General features: G+C 46.3%; 1 protein-coding gene across 1 annotated transcript in view; it reads left to right on the top strand.

Moving 5' to 3' along the window:
• The window catches only part of LOC129830873 (potassium voltage-gated channel subfamily H member 8-like), a 138,764-nt gene that overhangs the window by 51,947 nt on the left and 61,833 nt on the right, over positions 1-24,984 (top strand). Inside the window, exon 6 of the mRNA XM_055893685.1 lies at positions 1,044-1,201. Within this exon, the coding sequence (XP_055749660.1) occupies positions 1,044-1,201 (158 nt within the window). The remainder of the gene's footprint in view (positions 1-1,043; positions 1,202-24,984) is intronic.

Genomic DNA, 24,984 nt, shown 5'->3' with positions numbered 1-24,984 from the left:
ATGGGAGGGGGGTTACGTGGCATGGGGTTAGGCTTATGGTTGGGTTGGGGTTAGGCTTAGGGTTACGGCTAAGGTTAGACTATGGTTAGGGTTAGGCTTTGGTTAGGGACAGTGTTAGGGTCAGGGAAAGGGTTATGGTTAGGGTTATGGTTAGGGACAGTGTTAGGGTCAGGGAAAGGGTTACGGTTAGGGTTATGGTTAGGGACAGTGTTAGGGTCAGGGAAAGGGTTAAGGTTAGGGTTATGGTTAGGGACAGTGTTAGGGTCAGGGAAAGGGTTAAGGTTATGGACAGTGTGTTTAGTTTGTTGTCCAGCAGCTCAGTAACTTCAGTAACACTGATAGTGTATTTGTGTGTACTGTTACGTTCCCGAAGGACAAACTCAAAATGTCACCGCTCACAGAAAAGGGAACTAATAAAAAGTCACTTCGACAACAAAGACAAAACAGAAAGGGGTTCATAATTGGTTGAAAGACACCCATGAAAGTTGGAAAGTAACTGATAAGGGGTTCTTAAAGCCCAATACATTTGCATCAGAGGAAAAACTAAAGGAAATCAACTCGCTCCGATTTAGGATAGGGAGTAAAATGAATATGAATCAAAACAAATAAAACTCAGATGTATTTTTGGCTAACTAAAGTGGAAGCACTAACAGGAGGTGTAGCTCTCCCAACGTTGCCTCTTCCTGATATACTGGGCCAGTATGTCTTAAATGCCAGTTGGGCCAGCTCAGGTGAAACATATCCTCACTAACGAGGTGTCTCCAATCAGTGTGTTTGAACTAACATGCTAACCAACCTCGAAATGGATAGAGAAACCGAAACAGTACTTATTACATTATCTGATAGTAAATCATGGATCTGTAACCTTACACCCACCACTCTCTCCCTCTGTCCATCTATCTCTCTCTCTCCCTCCCTCCTTCCCTCTCCATCTATCTCTCTCTCTCCCTCCCTCTATATCTCTCTCTCTCTCCCTCCATCTATCTCTCTCTCTCTCTCTCTCCCTCCCTCTATCTCGCTCTCTCTCCCTCTTTTCCTCCCAGACATTGTGTTCAGTTTCCGTACCACGTACGTGAGTAAGTCTGGTCAGGTGATTTTCAGTGCACGGTTGATCTGCATCCACTACATGACCACGTGGTTCATCATTGACCTGGTCGCCGCGCTGCCCTTTGACCTCCTCTATGCCTTCAAAGTCAGCGTGGTGAGTTTTCTGATTGGTTGAAATCCCTGTGATGCTGGGTGGTGTATTGTCATTAAATGTTTTAGAAAGCATGGGTGAGTTTTTTTTGCCAAATCACTGACGAAGACATATTAAAACCTTTACATTTGCAAGGACTAGATTTTGTTTTAATACAGTACTGTATCTAGCCAATGTATCTGCCAAGCACATTCCATCTCACATTTGTTATGGGATCAATATCTAAAGCAATCCTAGACTTGGCGCTCCAGTACCGCTTGTCATGCGGTAGCATAGAGAACAGTCTATGACTGGGGTGGCTGGAGTCTTTGACAATTTTTAGGGCCTTCCTCTGATACCGCCTTGTGTAGAGGTCCTGGACGGCAGGCAGCAGATGTACTGGGCCGTACGCACTACCCTCTGTGGCCAATATACCACAGCTAAGGGCTGTTCATACGCACAATGCAAAGCGGAATGCATGGATATAGCCCTTAGCCGTGATATTTTGGCCATATACCACAAACCCCAGAGGTGCCTTATTGCTATTATAAACTGGTTATCAATGTAATTCGAAGAGTAAAAATAAATACGGTCTGATACACCACGGCTTTCGGCCAATCAGCATCTTGGGCTCGAACCACCGAGTTTATAGCTATTTTAAAGCAGTGTCTCTTGATTGATTGGTAATATCTAATAAAATGGTATTGTATTTACAGTACCTGGGCTGAGACACAAGTGTCATTTGAAAAGAATGGATAGCATTGATTACTTTATAACACAGAGGAACTGGTGGTTTTCCTGCATGTGTTTCTGTCTATTGATTTCATATACAGCACAAGGGAAACAGTTCCATCACATTGTGCCATTAGACCCTTTACTGTTCTAGTATAATAATACACTATATATACAAAAGTATGTGGACACCCCTTCAAATTAGTGGATCCGGCTATTTCAGCCACACCCGTTACTGACAGGTGTATGAAATGGAGCACACAGCCATGCATTCTCCATAGACAAACATTGGCAGTAGAATGGCCTTACTGGAAAGCTCAGTGACTTTCAATGTGGCACCGTCATAGGATGCCACCATTCCAACAAGTCAGTTCATGAAATTTCTGGCCTGCTAGAGCTGCCCCGGTAAGTGTTGTTATTGTGATGTGGAAACGTCTAGGAGCAACAACGGCTCAGCCGCGAAGTGATAGGCCACACCAGCTCCCAGAATGGGACCCCCGAGTGCTGAAAGGCGTAGCGAGCAAAAATCGTCTGTCCTCGGTTGCAAAACTCACTGCCGAGTTACAAACTGCATCTGGAAGCAACGTCAGCACAAGAACTGTTAATCGGGAGCTTCATAAAATGGGTTTCCATGGCCGAGCAGCATCGGCTGGAGTGGTGTAAAGCTCGACGCCATTGGACTCTGGAGCAGTGGAAATGCGTTCTCTGGAGTGATGAATCACGCTTCACCATCTGGCAGTCCGACGGACGAATCTGGGTTTGGCGGGTGCCAGGAGAACGCTACCTGCCTCAATGCATAGTGCCAGATGTAAAGATTGGTGGAGGAGGATAATGGTCTGGGGCTGTTTTTGATGGTTCGGGCTAGACCCCTTAGTTCCAGTGATGGGAAATCTTAACGCTACAGCATACAATGACATTCTAGACGATTCTGTGCTTCCAACTTTGTGGCAACAGTTTGGGGAAGGTCTTTTCCTGTTTCAGCAGGACAATGCCCCCGTGCACAAAGCGAGGTCCATACAGAAATGGTTTGTCGAAATCGTTGTGGAAGAACTTGACTGGTCTGCACAGAGCCCTGATCTCAACCTCATCGAACACCTTCGGGATGAATTGGAACGCCGACTGTGAGCCAGGCTTAATCGACCAACATCAGTGCCGACCTCACAAATGTCCTTGTGCCTGAATGGAAGAAAGTCCCCGCAGCAATGTTCCAACACAGTGGAAAGCTTTCCCAGAAGAGTGGAGGCATTTATAGCTGCAAAGGGGGGACCAACTCCATATTAATGACCATGATTTTGGAATGAGATGTTCGACGAGCAGGTATCCATGGTTCCGTTGAGAATAGTTGTATGGCAAACTGCAGATATTTAGCAAATTAGAACAATTTCAGCAATTGAATGATGTTACCCAATTTGAAACGTTGCTCTCTGTGACTGGGGAGTTTGGTTGGTTGTGTGGGTTAGTTTCCTTAAAGGGATCAGGAAGAGTCAGTCACTGGTCAGATAGGTCTCTCTTTTACTTTGGGTCCACTAAATCGAATCAAATTGAACTAATATATTGGACACATACACACATACATTAACGCATAATCAATCACTCATCACAGAGAATAACAGGAACAACCTGTGTGATTCTTTATAACATCATATGACAGCAGGAAATCAACAATGGAATCGCGCTGTGACTAATTGAGACTGGGTCAGGATGGTGAGAGAGAGAGAAAAAAAGGGAGAAGATACATGAAGACAATGAAAAGAGCGAACACAAGAGAAAGAGAGAGGGAGAGAGAAATGGGGGAGAAAATACATAGACAACGAGAGAGTAAATAATACAAGAGTAAATAATAAAAGAGTGAGAGAGGGAATGGTAAAGGTGAGATCGAGAGAGAGTTCATCAAAGAAAGAAATGGATAGAAATGTTGACAAGACAAAGAGACAGAGATCGAGAGAGAGAAGGAGAGATGGAGAGAGGGAGAGAAAGGGAGAGAGGGAGAGAAAGGGAGAGAGGGAGAGAGGGAGAATGACAGGGTGCTCAAGTGCTCCGGGCGTAAGCACTGCTTGGTTCCAGACTCTATTAGTGAAAATACCATGGTGTCCCAGAGGACACTGGTTTGAGCATGCAGGCACCGGGGCCGGTGGGGGCAATGCCAGGGGAGCCCAGCCACGCAGGGTAATTGTCGAGTGTTCGGAGTGATGTCCCTGCTAAGGCTGTAGGCCATATTTCACCAGAATGAGACAAGGGGTCCCTGTGCTGACTCTCCCTTTCTCTTTCTCTCTTATTATCCCGCTTTTCTCTCTCTCTCATTCTCATTCAGTTTCTCGATGTTCACTCTCTTCTCTTTGACCCTCTGTTGTTTTCGTTTCTGTTTCTCCTTTCTCTTCCTTTACCATCTTCTCATCACAGGACCCTCTCTCTCTCTCTCTCTCTCTCTCTCTCAGTCTCTCTCTGCATAAGTAGTACAATATTTGTATTCTCAATTTCCATTCTCTGTAACCCAGTACTAAAGCAGGGATAGGAGTCAGGTGCATCTATCCCAGATGCATCTCATGGAGAATGGAGACACAGAGGAAGATCCTATAGAACACTCTTGGAACAAAGGGTTCCAAAAGGATTCTTCAGCTGTCCCCATATGAGAACCCTTTTCGGTTCCAGGTAGAACCCTTTTGTATTCCATGTAGAACCCTCTGTGGAAAGGGTTCTACATGGAACTAAAAAGGGTTCTTCAAAGGGTTCTCCTATCGAGACAGTCGAAGATGTCACGAATCCCGCCGAGGATGGTGCCTCTTCCTGTTCGGGCGGCGCTCGGCGGTCGTCGTTACCGGCCTACTAGCTGCCATCGATTCCTTTCTGTTTTGTTTCTGTTAGTTTGGGCTGATTGGGTGCACCTGTTTTGAGTTTAGTTTGGGGGGTAGGCTATTTAAGGGCAGGTAGCCCGCTGGCTGTTGTGCGGGCTTGTTTTCTGTTATGTTGGTGTTGGATTGTGAAGTGGATTGTGGTATTTTCTCGGAACAGTTTAGTCCGGTGTTTTGGACTTATCTTTTTCATGCGCCCGTGTGTTTAGGGCATGATCGTTTTCCTGTGTGTTGGAAAATAAATCCACGTTCGTTAAACCTGCTCTCTGCGCTTGACTCCATCCACCCATTACTCCTAGTAGCTCTGACAGAAGCCCGCACCACATATGGAGTCAGCAGGAGCAGCGACCACCCCTCTCCCAACTATGGAGGAGCGTGTCCATCATCATACAGCTGTACTTCATCGTATCGGGTCAGCGATGGACTAGATGATGGAGAGGATGGAGCGATGGGAGAGGAGTGGTCTCCCGACGCCTCCATCAGCTCCCCTGCAGACGACACAACCCACTCCTACAGGGTCATCGGCTGGGACCAGCACATTGCGTCTCACCCCCCCCCGAGGGTGTACGATTGAGCAGCGGCTGGTTGCCAGGGATTTCTGCTCCAGCTTGAGCTTTACCTGGCTACCGTGCGTCCGACTCCCTCGGGTGAAGAGAGTGTAAGCCTCCTTGTCTCCTGTTTGTCAGGGAGGGCCCTGGACTGGGCCAACGCAGTATGGAACAGTCCAGACTCGGTTCTGGACCATTACGCGGAGTTCACCCGCCTGTTTCGGGCTGTGTTCGACCACCCACCAGAGGGCCGAGCGGCGGGTGAGCGTCTGTTCCACCTCAGACAGGAGACGAGGAGCGCCCAGGAGTTCGCTTTAGAGTTCCGGACCTTGGCTGCTGGTGCGGGGTGGAATGACAGGGCCTTAATAGACCATTACCGTTGCAGCCTCCAGGAGGACGTCCGTCGGGAGCTAGCTTGTCGGGACACCACACTCTCCCTCGATGAACTGATAGACATGTCGATCCGACTAGATAACTTGCTAGCTGCCCGCGGGCGTTCAGAGGGGGTCCTGTCCATTCCACCTCCCAGCCCTCCCGCTCCAACTCCGATGGAGTTGGGAGGAGCTGCATCTAGGGGGACCGGAGGAGGTGGCTCCTCTTGCACCTACTGTGGCCGGAGAGGACACACTTCGGACCGGTGCTGGAGGAGTCCATCTGGGAGTCGGGATGGCAGGCGGAATACTCCTCGGCCACCTCAGGTGAGTAGGCACAAGACTCACCCAGAGCTCCCTGTTGGTCACATGTTTTTGGTTATTTTTTTCCCTGCGTTTTTCCCCTCTCTTCAGCATAAGGCGCTAGTCGATTCAGGCGCAGCTGGGAGTTTTATGGATCGCGGACTCGCCCGTAAATTGGTTATTCCGCTGGTGCAGATAGACCCACCTTTTCCCGTGCACTCCCTAGATAGCCGACCGTTAGGGTCAGGACTGGTCAGGGAGGCCACGATTCCGCTGGACATGGTAACCCAGGGGGATCATAGGGAGCAGATCAGTTTTTACCTTATTGATTCACCTGGGTTTCCAGTGGTGTTGGGGGTTCCCTGGCTAGCTATTCACAATCCCCTCATTTCCTGGGGACAGGGAGCTCTTCAGGGGTGGTCAGATGAGTGTTCAGGTAGGTGTGTGGGAGTTTCCATCGGTGCCACATCGGTGGAGAGTCCAGACCAGGTTTCCACTGTGCGCATTCCCCCAGAATATGCCGATTTGGCTATCGCTTTTAGTAAGAAAGAAGCGACTAAATTACCACCTCATCGACGGTGGGATTGCGTGATAAACCTCCAGGAGAACGCTGCACTTCCCAGGAGTCACATGTACCCATTGTCACAGGAGGAGACGTTGGCTATGGAGACATATGTCACGGAAGCTCTGGGACAAGGGTTCATTCGGCCCTCCATGTCTCCCGCCTCCTCGAGTTTCTTTTTTGTGAGAAAAAAGGAGGGAGGACTGCGTCCGTGTATTGATTATCGAGGTCTAAATTCAATCACAGTGGGATTTAGTTATCCACTACCTCTCATCACTACGGCGATGGAATCATTCCACAGAGCGCGTTTTTTCACAAAACTGGACCTCAGGAGCGCGTATAATCTGGTGCGTATTCGGGGAGGAGACGAGTGGAAAACAGCGTTTAGTACCACATCAGGCCACTATGAGTACCTCGTCATGCCGTATGGGTTAAAGAATGCTCCAGCCGTCTTCCAATCCTTTGTAGATGAGATTCTCAGGGACTTGCAGGGGCAGGGTGTGGTAGTATATATTGATGACATCTTGATCTATTCTGCCACACGCGCCGCGCATGTCTCCCTGGTGCGCAGGGTGCTTGGGCGACTGCTGGAGCATGACCTGTACGTCAAGGCTGAGAAATGTGTGTTCTCCAAACCAGCCGTTTCCTTCCTGGGTTATCGCATTTCCACCTCGGGGGTGATGATGGAGTGTGACCGCGAAAAAGCCGTGCGTAATTGGCCGACTCCAACCACGGTAAAGGAGGTGCAGCGGTTTTTAGGGTTTGCCAATTACTACCGGAGGTTTATCCGTGGTTTTGGTCAAGTGGCGGCACCCATTACCTCACTGCTGAAGGGGGGGGCGGTGCGTCTACGGTGGTCGGCCGAGGCAGATGGAGCCTTCAGCCAGTTGAAGGCAAGGTTTACTTAGGCTCCCGTGTTGGCGCATCCGGACCCTTCGTTAGCGTTCATACTGGAGGTGGATGCGTCCGAGGCTGGTGTTGGAGCCGTGCTATCACAGCGCTCGGGCACACCACCGAAACTCCGTCCCTGTGCTTTCTTTTCTAAGAAGCTGGAGCCGGCGGAGCGGAACTATGATGTGGGGGACCGGGAGTTACTAGCTATGGTAAAAGCCCTGAAGGTGTGGAGACACTGGCTTGAGGGGGCTAAATACCCTTTTCTCATCTGGACTGACCACCGCAATCTGGAGTATATCCGAGAGGCGAAGAGACTGAATCCGCGTCAAGCTAGGTGGGCCATGTTCTTTACTCGTTTTAGATTTACGATCTCTTACCGACCAGGTTCCCTCAACACTAAGGCCGACGCGCTGTCTCGTCTCTATGACACGGATGACCGGCCCATCGATCCGACTCCCATCCTTCCAGCCTCGTGTCTGGTGGCCCCGGTGGTATGGGAGGTGGACGCGGACATCGAGCGGGCGTTGAGGGTAGAACCTGTGCCGTCCCAGTGTCCGACTGGCCTTAGGTACGTACCGCTTGGTGTTCGTGATCGATTGATTCGGTGGGCTCATACACTACCTTCTTCGGGTCATTGAGAGGACAGTGCAGGGTTTTAGGGTGTTTTAGGGGGAAATACTGGTGGCCCACCTTGGCTAAGGACGTGAGACTCTATGTCTCTTCCTGCTCGGTATGCGCACAGAGTAAGGCTCCTAGGCACCTGCCGAGAGGGAAGTTACAACCCCTCCCGGTTCCACAACGGCCATGGTCTCATTTATCGGTAGATTTCCTGACTGATCTTCCCCCTTCCCAGGGGAACACTACCGTTTTGGTCGTTGTGGATAGGTTTTCTAAGTCCTGTCGTCTCCTTCCATTGCCTGGTCTCCCTACGGCCCTACAGACTGCGGAGACTCTATTTACCCATGTCTTCCGGCACTACGGGGTGCCGGAGGACATCGTATCTGATCGAGGTCCCCAGTTCACGTCCCGGGTATGGAGGGCGTTTATGGAGCGTCTGGGGGTCTCGGTCAGCCTTACCTCTGGGTATCACCCCGAAAGTAATGGGCAGGTGGAAAGAGTGAACCAGGAGGTGGGTACGTTTCTGAGGTCGTATTGCCAGGACCGGCCAGGAGAGTGGGCAAGGTACGTCCCGTGGGCAGAGTTGGCCCAGAACTCACTCCGCCACTCCTCAACTAACATGTCGCCATTTGAATGCGTATTGGGGTACCAGCCGGTCCTGGCTCCGTGGCATCAGAGCCAGACCGAAGCTCCTGCGGTGGAGGAGTGGGTACAGCGCTCTAGAGAGACCTGGCGGGCAGTCCAGGCCTCTCAGGCAGGCCAGTGAGCGGCAGAAGAGGAGCGCTGACCGCCACCGCAGTGAGGCCCCTGTGTTCGCACCAGGGGACAGGGTCTGGCTCTCGACCCGAAACCTGCCCCTCCGCCTGCCCTGCCGGAAGCTGGGGCCGCAGTGTGTGGGTCCATTTAAAGTCCTGAGGAGAATAAACGAGGTGTGTTATAGATTGCAACTCCCTTCTTACTATCGCATTAACCCCTCGTTTCATGTGTCTCTCCTCAGGCCGGTGGTAGCTGGTCCCCTTCAGGAAGGTGAGGTACCGGAGGTCCCTCCGCCCCCTCTGGATATCGAGGGGTCCCCGACGTACGCTGTTCGAGCTATTCTGGACTCGAGACGCCGGGTGAGGGGCCTGCAGTACCTCGTTGACTGGGAGGGGTACGGTCCGGAGGAGAGGTGCTGGGTACCGGGGAGAGACATTTTAGATCCTTCCCTCTTGGCTGATTTCCACCGTCGCCACCCGGATTATCCTGCGCCTCGCCCTCCGGGTCGTCCTTGAGGCCGGGGTCGGCGCGCTGCGGGAGCCGCGCGTCAGAGGGGGGGTACTGTCACGAATCCCGCCGAGGATGGTGCCTCTTCCTGTTCGGGCGGCGCTCGGCGGTCGTCGTTACCGGCCTACTAGCTGCCATCGATTCCTTTCTGTTTTGTTTCTGTTAGTTTGGGCTGATTGGGTGCACCTGTTTTGAGTTTAGTTTGGTGGGTAGGCTATTTAAGGGCAGGTAACCCGCTGGCTGTTGTGCGGGCTTGTTTTCTGTTATGTTGGTGTTGGATTGTGAAGTGGATTGTGGTATTTTCTCGGAACAGTTTAGTCCGGTGTTTTGGACTTATCTTTTTCATGCACCTGTGTGTTTAGGGCATGATCGTTTTCCTGGGGGTTGGAAAATAAATCCACGTTCGTTAAACCTGCTCTCTGCGCTTGACTCCATCCACCCATTACTCCTAGTAGCTCTGACAGATGAACCCTTTTAGGTTCTGGATAGTACCTCTAAGAGTATATTGACTCCGGTTAACCACGTCAAATTCCTAATTTGCTCTATACAACAATGACTTCTATCCAACACTATGAAGCTCAGAAGATCAAAGTGCTGTTATAATTATTATATATTATAATCCTATAATGCTTCTAATGGTTATGGTAAAAATGGAAGGGATCCCTGCCTCTACCTCGCTCTCCAACCAACGTGCAGGAATTTTGGAGCAAACTGAAGGAGAGAGGAGATTCAGACACTCTTGGAAGACTACAGAATTAAATTTTAAAAGCTTCTTTATTGTTAAAAGTATAAGAGACTTAACAATAAAAAACTTTTTTATTTTATTTAATTCCATTGTCTTCCAAGAGTTTCTAGTGGTTATGGTGTCATCGTTTCACTGAGGCCATTGGCAGTTCATCTCTTTATTAATACTTTATTGCTGGGATGATTATGACTCTTATGAATTCCGTCTTCAGCAGCACTAGAGGGATGGTTAATATGTGAATGCCCCAGTTACACAGTTCGCAGCATGGTTTCTCATTATTGTCTTAATCTTCTGTGGCTAATACAAAACAAATATTTTTTGGAATCAGTGGGAGGGTGGCCTTCTCTGATTTGGTCGTGGAGCTGGGGGTGTGGCTGGAGGGAGAGAGATAATTAAAAAAAAATATTTCACCTTTATTTAAAACCAGGTAGGCTAGTTGAGAACAAGTTCTCATTTACAACTGCGACCTGGCCAAGATAAAGCAAAGCAGTATGACACAGACAACAACACAGTTACACATGGAGTAAACAATAAACAAGCCAATAACACAATAAACAAGTCAATGACACAGTAGAAAAAAAATAAAGTCTATATACAGTGTGTGCAAAAGGCATGAGGAGGTAGGCAATAAGTAGGCCATAGGAGCGAATAATTACAATTAGCAGATTAACACTGGAGTGATAAATAGCAGATGATGTGTAAGTAGAGATACTGGTGTGCAAAAGAGCAGAAATGTAAATCAAATAAAAACAGTATGGGGATCAGGTAGGTAGATTGGGTGGGCTATTTACAGATGGACTATGTACAGCTGTAGCGATGGGTTAGCTGTTCAGATAGCTGATGTTTAAAGTTGGTGAGGGAAATAAAATTCTCCAACTTCAGCGATTTTTGCAATTCGTTCCAGTCACTGGCAGCAGAGAACTGGAAGGAAAGGCAGCCAAATCAGGTGTTGGCTTTGGGGATGATAAGTGAAATTGTCACGTTTCTGCTATCTGGATTCGCTGTGCCTGTTTTCCATTGTTTATGTATGTGTTTAGTTGGTCAGGGCGTGAGTTGGGGTGGGCATTCTATGTTATGTGTTTCTATGTTGGGTTAAATGTGTTGCCTGATATGGTTCTCAATTAGAGGCAGGTGTTTGACGTTTCCTCTGATTGAGAACCATATTAAGGTAGGCTGTTCTCACTGTTTGTTTGTGGGTGATTGTCGCTGTGTCTGTGTTTTGTTGCACCACACGGTACTGTCTCGTTCGTGCATTCGTTTTTCCTGTTCGTGCGTTCTTCGTTTCATGTAGTTCTCATGTTCAGGTCTGTTTTGGTTATTTTGTAATTTCTAAAGTGTGCTTCGTCATCGTTATTCTTTTCTTTATTAAATTCATTATGTATTCATCACCCGCTGCGCCTTGGTCCGCTCATTCACCACAAGACGACCGTTACAGAAATATACCTGCTGGAACGTGTGCTACGGGTGGGTGTTGTTATCGTGACCAGTGAGCTGAGATAAGGCGGGGCTTGACCTAGCATAAACTTATAGATGACCTGGAGCTAGTGGGTCTGGCGACGAATATGTAGCGAGGGCCAGCCGACTAGGGCATACATGTCACAGTGGTGGGTGGTATAAGGTGATTTGGTAACAAAACAGATGGCACTGTGATAGACTGCATTCAGTTTGCTGAATAGAGTATTGGAAGCTATTTTGTAGATGACATCGCCGAAGTCGAGGATCGGTAGGATAGTCAGTTTTACTAGGGTAAGTTTGGCGGCGTGAAGGATGCTTTGTTGCGAAATAGGAAGCCGATTCTCGATTTGATTTTGGATTGGAGATGTTTAATATGAGTCTGGAAGGAGAGTTTACAGTCTAACCAGACACCTAGGTATTTATAGTTGTCCACATATTCTAGGTCGGAACCGTCCAGGGTGGTGATGTTAGTCGGGCGGGCGAGTGCGGGCAGCGAACGGTTGAAAAGCATGCATTTGGTTTTACTGGTGTTTAAGAGCAGTTGGAGGCCATGGAAGGAGTGTTGTATGGCATTGAAGCTCGTTTGGAGGTTAGTTAGCACAGTGTCCAAGGAAGGGCGAGAAGTATACAGAATGGTGTCGTCTGCGTAGAGGTGGATCAGGGAATCGCCCGCAGCAAGAGCGACATCATTGATATATACAGAGAAAAGAGTCAGCCCAAGAATTGAACCCTGTGGTACCACTATAGAGACTGCCAGAGGTCCAGACAACATGCCCTCCGATTTGACACACTGAACTCTGTCTGCAAAGTAGTTGGTGAACCAGGCAAAGCAGTCATTAGAAAAACCAAGGCTATTGAGTCTGCCGATAAGAATACGGTGATTGACAGAGTCGAAAGCCTTGGCCAGGTCAATGAAGACGGCTACACAGTACTGTCTTTTATCGATGGCGGTTATGATATCGTTTAGTACCTTGAGCGTGGCTGAGGTGCACCCGTGACCGGCTCGGAAACTGGATTGCACAGCGGAGAAGGTACGGTGGGATTTGAAATGGTCAGTAATCTGTTTATTAACTTGGCTTTCGAAGACTTTAGATAGGCAAGGCAGGATGGATATAGGTCTGTAACAGTTTGGGTCTAGAGTGTCACCCCCTTGGAAGAGGGGGATGACCGGGGCAGCTTTCCAATCTTTAGGGATCTCGGACGATACGAAAGAGAGGTTGAACAGGCTGGTAATAGGGGTTGCGACAATGGCTGCGGATAGTTTAAGAAAGAGAGGGTCCAGATTGTCTAGCCCAGCTGATTTGTACGGGTCCAGGTTTTGCAGCCCTTTCATAACATCTGCTATCTGGATTTGGGTGAAGGAGAAGCTGGGGAGGCTTGGGCGAGTAGCTGCGGGGGGGGGGGGGTGGGGGGCTGTTGGCCGGGGCTGGAGTAGCCAGGAGGAAGACATGGCCAGCCGTTGAGAAATGCTTATTGAAATTTTTGATTATCATGGATTTATCGGTGGTGACCGTGTTAACTAGCCTCAGTGCAGTGGGCAGCTGGGAGGAGGTGCTCTTGTTCTCTATGGACTTTGCAGTGTCCCAAAACTTTTTGGAGTTAGAGCTACAGGATGCAAATTTCTGTTTGAAAAAGCTAGCCTTGGCTTTCCTGACTGACTGCGTGTATTGGTTCCTGACTTCCCTGAACAGTTGCATATCGCGGGGACTATTTGATGCTATTGCAGTCCGCCACAGGATGTTTTTGTGCTGGTCAAGGGCAGTTAGGTCTGGAGTGAACCAAGGGCCATATCTGTTCTTAGTTCTGCATCTTTTGAACGGGGCATGCTTATCTAAGATGGTGAGGAAATTACTTTTAAAGAATGACCAGGCATCCTCGACTGACGGGATGAGGTCAATATCCTTCCAGGATACTCGGGCCAGGTCGATTAGAAAGGCCTGCTCCCAGAAGTGTTTTAGGGAGCGTTTGACAGTGATGAGGAATGGTCGTTTGACCGTGGACCCATAGCGGATACAGGCAATGAGGCAGTGATCGCTGAGATCATGATTGAAAACAGCAGAGGTGTATTTGGAGGGCAGGTTGGTCAGGATAATGACTATGATGGTGCCCATGTTTACGGATTTAGGGTTGTACCTGGTGGGTTCCTTGATGATTTGTGTGAGATTGAGGGCATCTAGCTTAGATTGTAGGACTGCCAGGGTGTTAAGCATATCCCAGTTTAGGTCACCTAACAAAACGAACTCTGAAGCTAGATGGGGGATGATCAATTCACAAATGGTGTCCAGGGCACAGCTGGGAGCATAGGGGGGTCGATAGCAGGCGGCAACAGTGAGAGACTTATTTCTGGAGAGATTCATTTTTTTAATTAGAAGTTCGAACTGTTTGGGTATGGACCTGGAAAGTATGACAGAACTTTGCAGGCTATCTCTGCAGTAGATTGCAACTCCTCCCCCTTTGGCAGTTCTATCTTGACGGAAAATGTTGTAGTTGGGTATGGAAATCTCAGAATTTTTGGGGGTTTTCCTAAGCCAGGATTCAGACACGGCAAGGACATCAAGTTGGCGGAGTGTGCTAAAGCAGTGAGAAAAACAAACTTAGGGAGGATGCTTCTGATATTGACATGCATATTGACAAGAAACCAAGGCTTTTTCGATCACAGAAGTCAACAAATGAGGGTGCCTGGGGACATGCAGGGCCTGGGTTTACCTCCACATCACCCGAGGAACAAAGGAGGAGTAGGATGAGGGTACAGCTGAAGGCTATCAAAACTGGTCACCTAGAGTGTTGGGGACAAAGAATAAAAGGAGCAGATTTCTGGGCGTGGTAGAATATATTCAGGGCATAATGTGCAGACAGGGGTATGGTGGGGTGCGGGTACAGCGGAGGTAAGCCCAGGCACTGAGTGATGATAAGAGAGATTGTATCTCTGGACATGCTGGTTATAATGGGTGAGGTCACCGCATGTGTGGGAGGTGGGACAAAGGAGGTATCAGAGGTATGATGAGTGGACTAGGGTCTCCATTGTAAACTAAAACAATGATGACTAACCTAAACAACAGTATACAAGGCATATTGACATTTGAGAGAGACATACAGCGAGGCATAAAGTAATCACAGGTGTTGATTGGGAGAGCTAGCTAAGACAACAACGGGTGAGACAACAACCGCTAATCAGCTAAAACAACAACAACAACAACAGGTAAAATGGCGATGACTGGGCAGAGAGGGTCGGTTAACTACACACAGGGTCTGAGTTTGCGGCTGGGGCCGACAGATAATCAAAAGATTAACAGAATGGAGTACCGTGATTAATGGACAGTCCAGCAGACATCAGCTATGTAGCCAAGTGATCATAGGGTCCAGGGGGCAGTGATAGATGGAACAGGGAAGCCGTGGAGTAGTCGCTACTACGCAAGCATGCGGGCGACACGGAGTTTAAAGTTAGTAGCCCGGGGCTAGTAGAAGCATCTGCTCCGACGTCCGACGGAGGCCGGTTGAAGGCACAGCGGATGGAGTATTCGCCGGCAGACCAGTCGTGGTGGTGCGGTGGGGCGCCGTGTCGACAAAGGATCCAGGCCAGATGGCGAAAGAGGTATTGTAGTTGTAGTAATTTAGTTTGCTAGCCGGGAGATGCGCCTGGCTCACGGCTAACTGGTGCTAGCTTCGGGGCCACTATAGCTACTCGGTAGCAGCGGTGATCTGGTGCCAAGGTCCAGAGTTTACGGCAAGGATCCGGTGGAGTACTGGGTTCTAGCCGTGTTTGGGTGGAGTCCGGGTGAACAACTGAGTAGGCCGGGAGGTGGGCCTCAGGGATAGCTTTGGTACTGGGTAACTCGGTGGGTGCTAGCTAGCTGTGAAGATCAGGAGTAATGGTTCAGGGATTACGGCAGGAATCCGGCGTTGTAGTGGAGAGACAGTCCGATACTGGTAGGCTGGTGAGTATTATCCAGGCAAAAAAAAGGGTCTGGTATCTGTGCAGAAGGTAAAGGCCGCTAGCAGTGGCTAACAATGACTAAATAGCTTTTAGCTAATTAGCTGGTTAGCTTCTGATGGCTAGGTGGTTCTTGCTATAAGGTCTAAAAATAAAAAATAATAGCGGTGTCACGTTCCTGACCTGTTTTCTGTTGTTTGGTATGTGTTTTATTGGTCAGGGCGTGAGTTGGGGTGGGTAGTCTATGTTATTTGTTTTCTATGTTGGGTTAATGGGTTGCCTGGTATGGCTCTCAATTGGAGGCAGGTGTTTGGCGTTTCCTCTGATTGAGAGCCATGTTAAGGTAGGTTGTTCTCACTGTTTGTTTGTGGGTGATTGTTCCTGTGTCTGTGTATTCCACATGGGACTGTTTCGTTTGTTCGTTCGTTTTAGGTAGTCTGTTCCTGTCCGTGCGTTCTTCGTCTATATGTAAGTTTGTTTGTTTCAGGTCTGTTGCCTTCGTTTATTGTTTTGTAGTTTGTTCTAGTGTTTTCGTGTTTCGTCTGTCTGTTAAATAAAATCGTTATGTATTCATCACCCGCTGCGCCTTGGTCCGTTCATGCACCACAAGACGAACGTTACAAGCGGTTACATAACACATTGGGTGAGGCAGGTTACCGGAAGGTATAATTGAATTAAAATGGAAAAGAGATTGAAAATAAAATTTAAATATATACAAAAAAATACGAAAAGTACAAAGTACACGAGAGGACGAACAAAACACGTCTGCACTGCTACGCCATCTTGGATCTTGACGGGACAAGACAGATAATGATTGTTACAGCACTACCTTGGAAACAGTGGTGGGCAAAGCCATAGTTATGAAAGGGTAATTGTACACCTGACAAGGAGAAATTTAAAATGGAAGAGCAAGAGATGTGAGAGATGTATACATATATCAGGGCTCAGGCTAAGACCCAGACACAGGAGGCAGATACTACGAGTCTCAGAGTTTATTTCAGTACAAGTGGCAGGCAATCGGTAGGTCAAGGCAGGCAAAGAGTCATAATCCAAATCAAAGTCAGGCAGGTACAGGAGTAAACAAAATTGCTATTTGGCCCTAAACAGAGAGTACACAGTGGCAGGGTCAGGACAGCAGGCAGGGTCAGGAAAGGCACAAAGGCCAAAACTTGGATGACTAGAAAAGCAAAAAAAAAAAAAAAAAAAAAAAAAAAGGTGCACGCTGGTAGGACTTGACAAGACAAACTGGCAACAGACAAACAGGAAACACAGGTATAAATACACATGAGGTAATTGGAGACACCATCAGCCAACAGTAGACATTTGTCTTCAGATAGTAGGGTGAGGCTGGGAGCTGTAGACTATTCTAGTGCCCTCGCCAATTTGTTGATATATATGTTGAAGAATTTGGGGCTAAGCTGCATCCCTGTCTCACCCCCCGGCCCTGTGGAAAGAAATGTGAATGTTTTTTGCCAATTTTAACCGCACACTTGTTGTTTGTGTACATGGATTTTATAATGTCGTATGTTTTTCCCCCAACACCGCTTTCCATCAATTTGTATAGCAGACCCTCATGCCAAATTGAGTCAAAAGCTTTTTTGAAATCAACAAAGCATGAGAAGACTTTGCCTTTGTTTTGTTTTATTTGTTTGTCAGTTAAGGTGTCAGTGATACCCATCCCGGATCCGGGAGCATCCTCATCAAAAAAGCTGACTAGCATAGCCTAGCCTAACGGGACAGGAATATCATATAATATAATTTCATGAAATCACAAGTGTAATACAGCAAATGAAAGATAAACATCTTGTGAATCCAGCCATCATTTCCGATTTTTAAAATGTTTTACAGCGAAAACACAATATGTATTTCTATTAGCTCACCACAATAGCCAAACACACAACGGCATGTTTTCACCATGTTTCCACCGCATAGGTAGCTTTCACAAAACCCACAAATAGAGATACAATTAATCACTAACCTTGAACAACTTCATCAGATGACAGACTTATAACATCATGTTATACAATACATTTATGTTTTGCTTGAAAATGTGCATATTTATAGCTACAAATTCTGGTTTTACATTGCAGCCACCATCACAAATAGCACCACAGCAGCCAGAATAAGTACAGAGAGGAACGTGAAATACATAAATACTCATCATAAAACATTTATGAAAAATACAAAGTGTACAGCAAATGAAAGATAAACATCTTGTGAACCCAGCCAATATTTCCGATTTTTTAAGTGTTTTACAGCGAAAACACAATATAGAATTATATTAGCTTACCACAATAGCCAAACACACAACGGCATTTATTCACCGCCAACATAGCTTTCGCAAAAAACAGCAATAGATATAAAATGAATCACTAACCTTTGGACAACTTCATCAGATGACAGTCTTATAACATCATGTTATACAATACATTTATGTTTTGTTCGAAAATGTGCATATTTAGAGCTGCAAATCGTGGTTATACATTGTGAATACGTAGCAACAATTCACCAGAATGTCTGGAGATATTTTGGACACTCACCTAATCTAACCAAAGAACTCATCATAAACTTTACATAAAAATACTTGTTGTATGGTAAATGAAAGATACACTGGTTCTTAATGCAACCGCTGTGTTAGATTTTTAAAAATAACTTTACCACAACATACAGCATGCATTATTGTGAGACAGCGCTCACCTATTCTCCGCCGTGTTGGAGTCAACATATTACACAGAAATACGAAATAACATCATAAATTTTGTCTTACTTTTGCTGAGCTTCCATCAGAATGTTGTGCAAGGAGTCCTAGGTCCAGAATAAATCGTTGTTTGGTTTTAGAACGTCCATTTCTTCTGTCGAATTAGCAACTTTGGCTAGCATTGTGGAGTGCACGTGTCCTTGGCGCAAGGAACGAAAAATTCCAAAATTCCCAATAAACTTCTAATAAACTGGTCAAACTCGGTTGAAAATCCTACTTTATGATGTTATTATCATATGTATCAAATAAAATGAGAGCCGGAGCAATTCGTAGTGTATACCGAACGCTTTTCAGAAGACAATGTGAGGTTCCCCTGCGCGCCGTCGAAAACTGACAAAATACTAGACCTGCCACTCCAAAAGCTCTTATTCGGCCTCACATCAAGCTAGACACCCCATTCAACCTTCTACTGCCTGTTGACATCTAATGGAAGGCGTATGAAGTGCATACAGATCCATAAATAAAAGCCAGTTGAATAGGCAGGCCCTGACACAGAGCCTCGTTTTCAGATTTTTCACTTCCTGTATGGAATTTTGCTGCCAAATGAGTTCTGTTTTACTCACAGATATAATTCAAACAGTTTTAGAAACTTCAGAGTGGTTTCTATTCAATAGTAATAATAATATGCATATTGTATGACCTAGAACAGAGTACGAGGCCGTTTAATTTGGGCACGATTTTTTCCAAAGTGAAAACAGCGCCCCCTTATTAAGAAGAAGTTTTTAAGGTGTGCAGGGTGAATACATGGTCTGTCGTACGATAATTTGGTAAAAACCCAATTTGACATTTGCTCAGTACATTGTTTTCACTGAGGAAATGTACGAGTCTGCTGTTAATGATAATGCAGAGGATTTTCCCAAGGTTGCTGTTGACGCATATCCCACGGTAGTTATTGCGGTCAAATTTGTCTCCACTTTTGTGAATTGGGGTGATCAGTTCTTGGTTCCAAATATTGGGGTGCCAGAGCTGAGGATGATGTTGAAGAGTTTAAGTATAGCCAATTGGAATTTGTGGTCTGAATATTTGATCAGGATACCATCAACCCCACAGGCCTTTTTGGGTTGGAGGGTTTGTATTTTCTCCTGTAGTTCATTCAATGGAATTGGAGAATCCAGTGGGTTCTGGTAATCTTTAATAGTTGATTCTAAGATTTTGTATTTCAACATGTATATGTTTTTGCTGTTTGTTCTTTGTTATAGAGCCAAAAAGATTGGAGAAGTGGTTTATCCATACATCTCCATTTCTCCGTTTTCAAACCAAATGATAGTAGTCACATGGGCCAAATACAACAGGTGTAGACCTTACAGTGAAATGCTGAATACAACAGGTGTAGACCTTACAGTGAAATGCTTTTCCCAAAAGTGGCTAGATTCTATGGATTCTTCAATTACATTGAGCTGATTTCTGAAGTGTTGTTCCTTCTTTTTCCGTAGTGTATTTCTGTATTGTTTTAGTGATTCACCGTAGTGAAGGTGTAGACTCAGGTTTTCTGGGTCTCTATGTTTTTGGCTGGATAGGTTTCTCAATTTCTTTTTTAGGTTTTTGCAATTTTTTGATTTGATAGGGAAACTGAGAGGTCAAATATACTGTTTACTGTAGGTTATCTACTGCCAAGTTACACGTTAATTTTATTATAGTTAAACATTTTGTCCAAGAAGTTGTCTAACAAGGGTTGAATTTGTTGTTGCCTAATTGTTTTTTAGTAGGTTTCCACATTACTTTCCATCCATCAATAGCATTTCTTAATATCATTCAGTTCCTTTGGCTTTGATGTCTCGTGATTGAGTATTGCTCTGTCCAAGTAGACTGTGATTTTACTGTGATCTGACAGGGGTATCAGTGGGCTGACTGTGAACGCTCTGAGAGAATTTGGCTTGACGTCAATGATAAAGTATTCTACAGTACTACTGCAAACAGATGAGCTATAATTGTACGTACCGTAGGTGTACCCACCTACTGAGTCCCCTCGAAGCCTACCATTAACAACGTACATACCCAGCGTCCGACAGAACTGCAGGAGTTGTGACCCATTTTGTTTGGTTATGTTGTCGTAGTTTTGTCTAGGGTGGCATATGGGGGAGGGAACGCTGTCACCTTCAGGTAGGTGTTTGTCCCCTTGTTTGCTGAGGGTGTCAAGTTCTTGTCCATTTTTGGCGTTTACAGTGTATTCTGAAAGTATTCAGACCAGTTTCCGCATTTTGTTACGTTGCAACCTTATTCTAAAATTGATTAAATACTTTTTTCCCTCATCAATTTTAACACAATACCCCATAATGATAAAGCAAAAACAGGTTTTTACAATTTCTGCACATTTATGAAAATAAAAAACTGAAATATCACATTTACTTAAGTATTCTGACCCTTTGCTCAATACTTTGTGGATGCACCTTTGGCATAGGTCTGATCTGAGGGGTTCTATATGGGGTGTGGGCATGGTTTGTTTGGGGGTTATTGATTGGTTGGGGTGGGGTGTGGATGTGGCTGGTGGTGCAGTGGTCTGGATGTATGTCCTCTTGGCGTGGGTCCTCTATGTGTAGGTCTCTGTCTGTCTGTCTGTCTGTCTGTCTGTCTGACTCTCTCTGTCTTTCTGTCTCTCTCACCCTCTCGCTCTTTCTTTAGCTCTCTCTCTGACTGTTTTTCATCCTCTCTCTGACTCTCACTCGCTCTCTCTCTTTCGCTCTGTCTGTCTGTCTGTCTGTCTGTCTGTCTGTCTGTCTGTCTCTCTCTTTTTCTCTCTCTCTGACTCTCTCTCGCTCTCACTCTCTGACTCTCTCTTTCTCTCTGTCTGTCTCTGATTCTTTCTCTCTTTCTCACTCTCACTCTCTCTCTCGCTCTCTTTCTTTCTGTCTCTTTCGCTCTCTCTCTCTTTCTGTCTGTCTCACGCTCTCTCTTTCTATTTTCTCTCTCTCACACACTCTCTCTCTCTTTCTATTTTCTCTCTCTTTTAAATCCCCTTCCTCTCTACCCTTCATCTCTATTTTCCCATCATCCTTCTCCCTTTCTTGCAAGTGCCTCCTCTCTGTTTTGTTACCTTTCTACACAATTACTGGCCCACTTTCTTGCTCTTAACCATCTGCCCCCCTCCATTTGTGCAAACCTGCGCACCCACACACGCACAAGCATGCAAATGTACACACACACATTCTCCCACTATTTCTCAGTTAGTCCCAGAGAAAAGGCTGTGTGTGTGTGTGTGTGTGTGTGTGTGTGTGTGTGTGTGTGTGTGTGTGTGTGTGTGTGTGTGTGTGTGTGTGTGTGTGTGTGTGTGTGTGTGTGTGTGTGTGTGTGTGTGTGTGTGTGTGTGTGTGTGTGTGTGTGTGTGTGTGTGTGTGTGTGGTGGCTAAGGTCTAAGGAGCTGTGTTATGATGGACTGCTGTTCGAGATTGCCTGAGGAGCAGTTGCGAAGTCTTTCTGGGAAACTGCTATAATGTGCTTCACATTGTATGGGAGGGAGGGAGGGGGAGAGAAAGAGAGAGAGAGATAGGTGAAAGCATATGTAAGTGGATAGAGATGTACACACACACACAAAGACTTTCATCACACACTTACAGCCCACCTGAAGTGAAGTGTATGATTGCTATTTTTTCACTAAAAGATCCATGTCAGTCCGAAACACTCTTTATTGATGCCATATGAGCATTTTAACAGGCCTGAAATCAGTTGTTATAGAGAGGGAACGTACGGATTGGACAGCTAGTGGGATTTGAAACGGAACAGGGCTTTGAAGGGACTTTAGAAAGTGCTTACTTTGACCTCAGACATGGTTGTGTATTTTGTATGGCTCAGCACTGGTTTATTGCCATTGGTTTACTGTGTGTGTGGTTCTGAGTTTACAGCATTGTTGCAGTGAGCTATAGCGTTACTATCAGCCTGGGTGACAAGGGGAGATTGCTGCTCATTTTCATTGCCTTGTTAAAGACGCAGTGTGTACCAAATGGCACCCTATTCTCAATATAGTGCACTACCTTTGACTAGGACCCGTTGGACTCTGGTCAAATGTAGTGCGCTGTATAAGGAATAGGGTACTATTTGGGACGCACTCACAGGGCATTCGTGAGTTCCTGTTCACAGGAAATCACTCTCTGCATTCGTTCTCTCTCTCAGTGCCTTCAGCACCAAGCACTCAAATGTCAAAGAAATGAAAGAAGTGTGAGAATATGCAGCAGTGTATTTACTCAAAGCATGGAGGAGAACTATATTCCTGTTGAAGATCACAAGACGGATTATGAGGATGATGATGATGATGATGCTTTAATGATGCCATTGGTATAATTTTATAGAATTTGAAAGATAATACTGACGACAATGATGATGCTAATTTGTAATTAAAATATATATATATATGTAACGTTTATTTACCGAGGCAAGTCAGTTAGGAACAAATTCTTATTTACAATGACGGCCAAACCCGGACGACGCTGGGCCAATTGTACGCCGCCTTATGGGACTCCCAATCACTGCCGGATGTGATGCAGTCTGGATTCGACCAGGGACTGTAGTGACGCCTCTTGCACTGAGATGCAGTGCCTTAGACCGCTGCGCCACTCGGGAGCAATGATGGTGGTGATGATGATGATGGTGATGGTGATGATGGTGATGATGATGTGTTTGGCTGTGTTGGTGGTTTTGATAAAAATGAGAAGGAGTAGGAAGGTGTGTTTGGTTGAATAGGTATGATGATGAACATCATGATGACAAGGAAGAGGAGGAAGAGGAGAGAGAGAGAGATTTGACCATTTAAAACACAATACAACCACACATGTGGATAATCCATTTAAAATCATCGAGGATGACATAAAAAAGTTAGAAAATGTTTTCCCATTATGGTCCTCTTAAATAAAATGTTCAACAATTAACCAACATAAACATAGAAATCCTAGGATCCACAGTAGACCTACAGTAGCCTAGTACGCTTACAGTTGAAGTCGGAAGTTTACATAGACTTAGGTTGGAGTCATTAAAACTCGTTTTTCAACCACTCCACAAATTTCTTGTAAACAAACTATAGTTTTGGCAAGTTGGTTAGGACATCTACTTTGTGCATGACACAAGTACTTTTTCCAACAATTGTTTACAGACAGATTATTTCACTTATAATTCACTGTATCACAATTCCAGTGGGTCAGAAGTTTACATGCACTAAGATGACTGTGTCTTTAAACAGCTTGGAAAATTCCAGAAAATTATGTCATGGCTTTAGAAGCTTCTGATAGGCTAATTGACATCATTTGAGTCAATTGGAGGTGTACCTGTGGATGCATTTCAAGGACTACCTTCAAACTCAGTGCCTCTTTGCTTGACATCATGGGAACATCAAAATAAATCAGCCAAGACCTCAGAAAAATTATTGTAGACCTCCACAAGTCTGGTTCATCCTTGGGAGCAATTTCCAAACGCCTGGTGGTACCACGTTCATCTGTACAAACAATAGTACGCAAGTATAAACACCATGGGACCACGCAGCCGTCATACCGCTGAGGAAGGAGATGCGTTCTGTCTCCTAGAGATGAACGTACTTTGGTGCGAAAAGTGCGAATCAATCCCAGAACAACAGCAAAGGACCTTGTGAAGATGCTGAAGGAAACAGGTGCAAAATATCTATATCCACAGTAAAACGAGTCCTATATCGACATAACCTGAAAGGCTGCTCAGCAAGGAAGAAGCCACTGCTCCTTAACCGACATAAAAAAATCCAGATTACAGTTTGCAACTGCACATGGGGACAAAGATCATACTTTTTGGAGAAATGTCCTCTGGTCTGATGAAACAAAAATGGAACTGTTTTGCCATAATGACCATCGTTATGTTTGGAGGAAAAAGAGGGATGCTTGCAAGCCGAAGAACACCATTCCAACCATGAAGAATGGGGGTGGCAGCATCATGTTGTGGGGGTGCTTTGCTGCAGGAGGGACTGGTGCACTTCACAAAATAGATGGCATCATGAGGGAGGAAAAAGATGTGGATATATTGAAGCAACATCTCAAGACATCAGTCAGGAAGTTAAAGCTTGGTCACAAACGGGTCTTCCAAATGGACAATGACCCCAAGCATACTTCCAAAGTTGTGGAAAAATGGCTTAAGGACAACAAAGTCAAGGTATTGGAGTGGCCATCACAAAGCCCTAACCTCAATGCTATAGAAAATTTGTGAGTCGGTCCCTCTCCTTGTTCGGGCGACGTTCGGCAGTCGACGTCACCGGTCTTCTAGCCATCGCCGATCCACCAGAGACAGGGAGTTTTCTCAGCGCCTCCACCAGCACAACCAGGGTCTCCACTACGCGCCCCTCTTTCTCCTGGTCCCAGTGGGATTCGTCTCTCTCTTCCCCAGGAATATGATGGGACGGCTGCGAACTGCCAGGGGTTCCTATTACAACTGGACCTATACCTGGCAACCGTCCACCCAGCTCATTCGGACCGTGAGAGGGTGTCTGCCCTCGTCTCGTGCCTCACCCGGAAAGCCCTGGAGTGGGCCAATGCCGTGTGGAGAGAGGGAGATGTGGCGTTGGACCAGTTTGAGGACTTCACCTGCCGTTTCCGGGCAGTCTTCGACCACCTGCCGGGGATAGAGCGACGGGGGTTTCCACAAATTATTGTGGAAAGCTTGTGGAAGGCAACCCGAATATATATACCAATGGATCTTCCATCTGAGGCATGGGACGAGGAGCGCCCAGGAGTTCGCCCTGGAGTTTCGGACCCTGGCTGCCTGCGCGGGATGGAACGACAGGGCCCTGATCGACCATTATCGTTGCAGTCTGCGCGAGGACGTCCGTCGGGAGTTG

Source organism: Salvelinus fontinalis, chromosome 32 (genome assembly GCF_029448725.1).
Source record: "Salvelinus fontinalis isolate EN_2023a chromosome 32, ASM2944872v1, whole genome shotgun sequence".
NCBI lineage: Eukaryota > Metazoa > Chordata > Actinopteri > Salmoniformes > Salmonidae > Salvelinus > Salvelinus fontinalis.
This window is presented reverse-complemented; position numbering and strand designations above follow the sequence as displayed.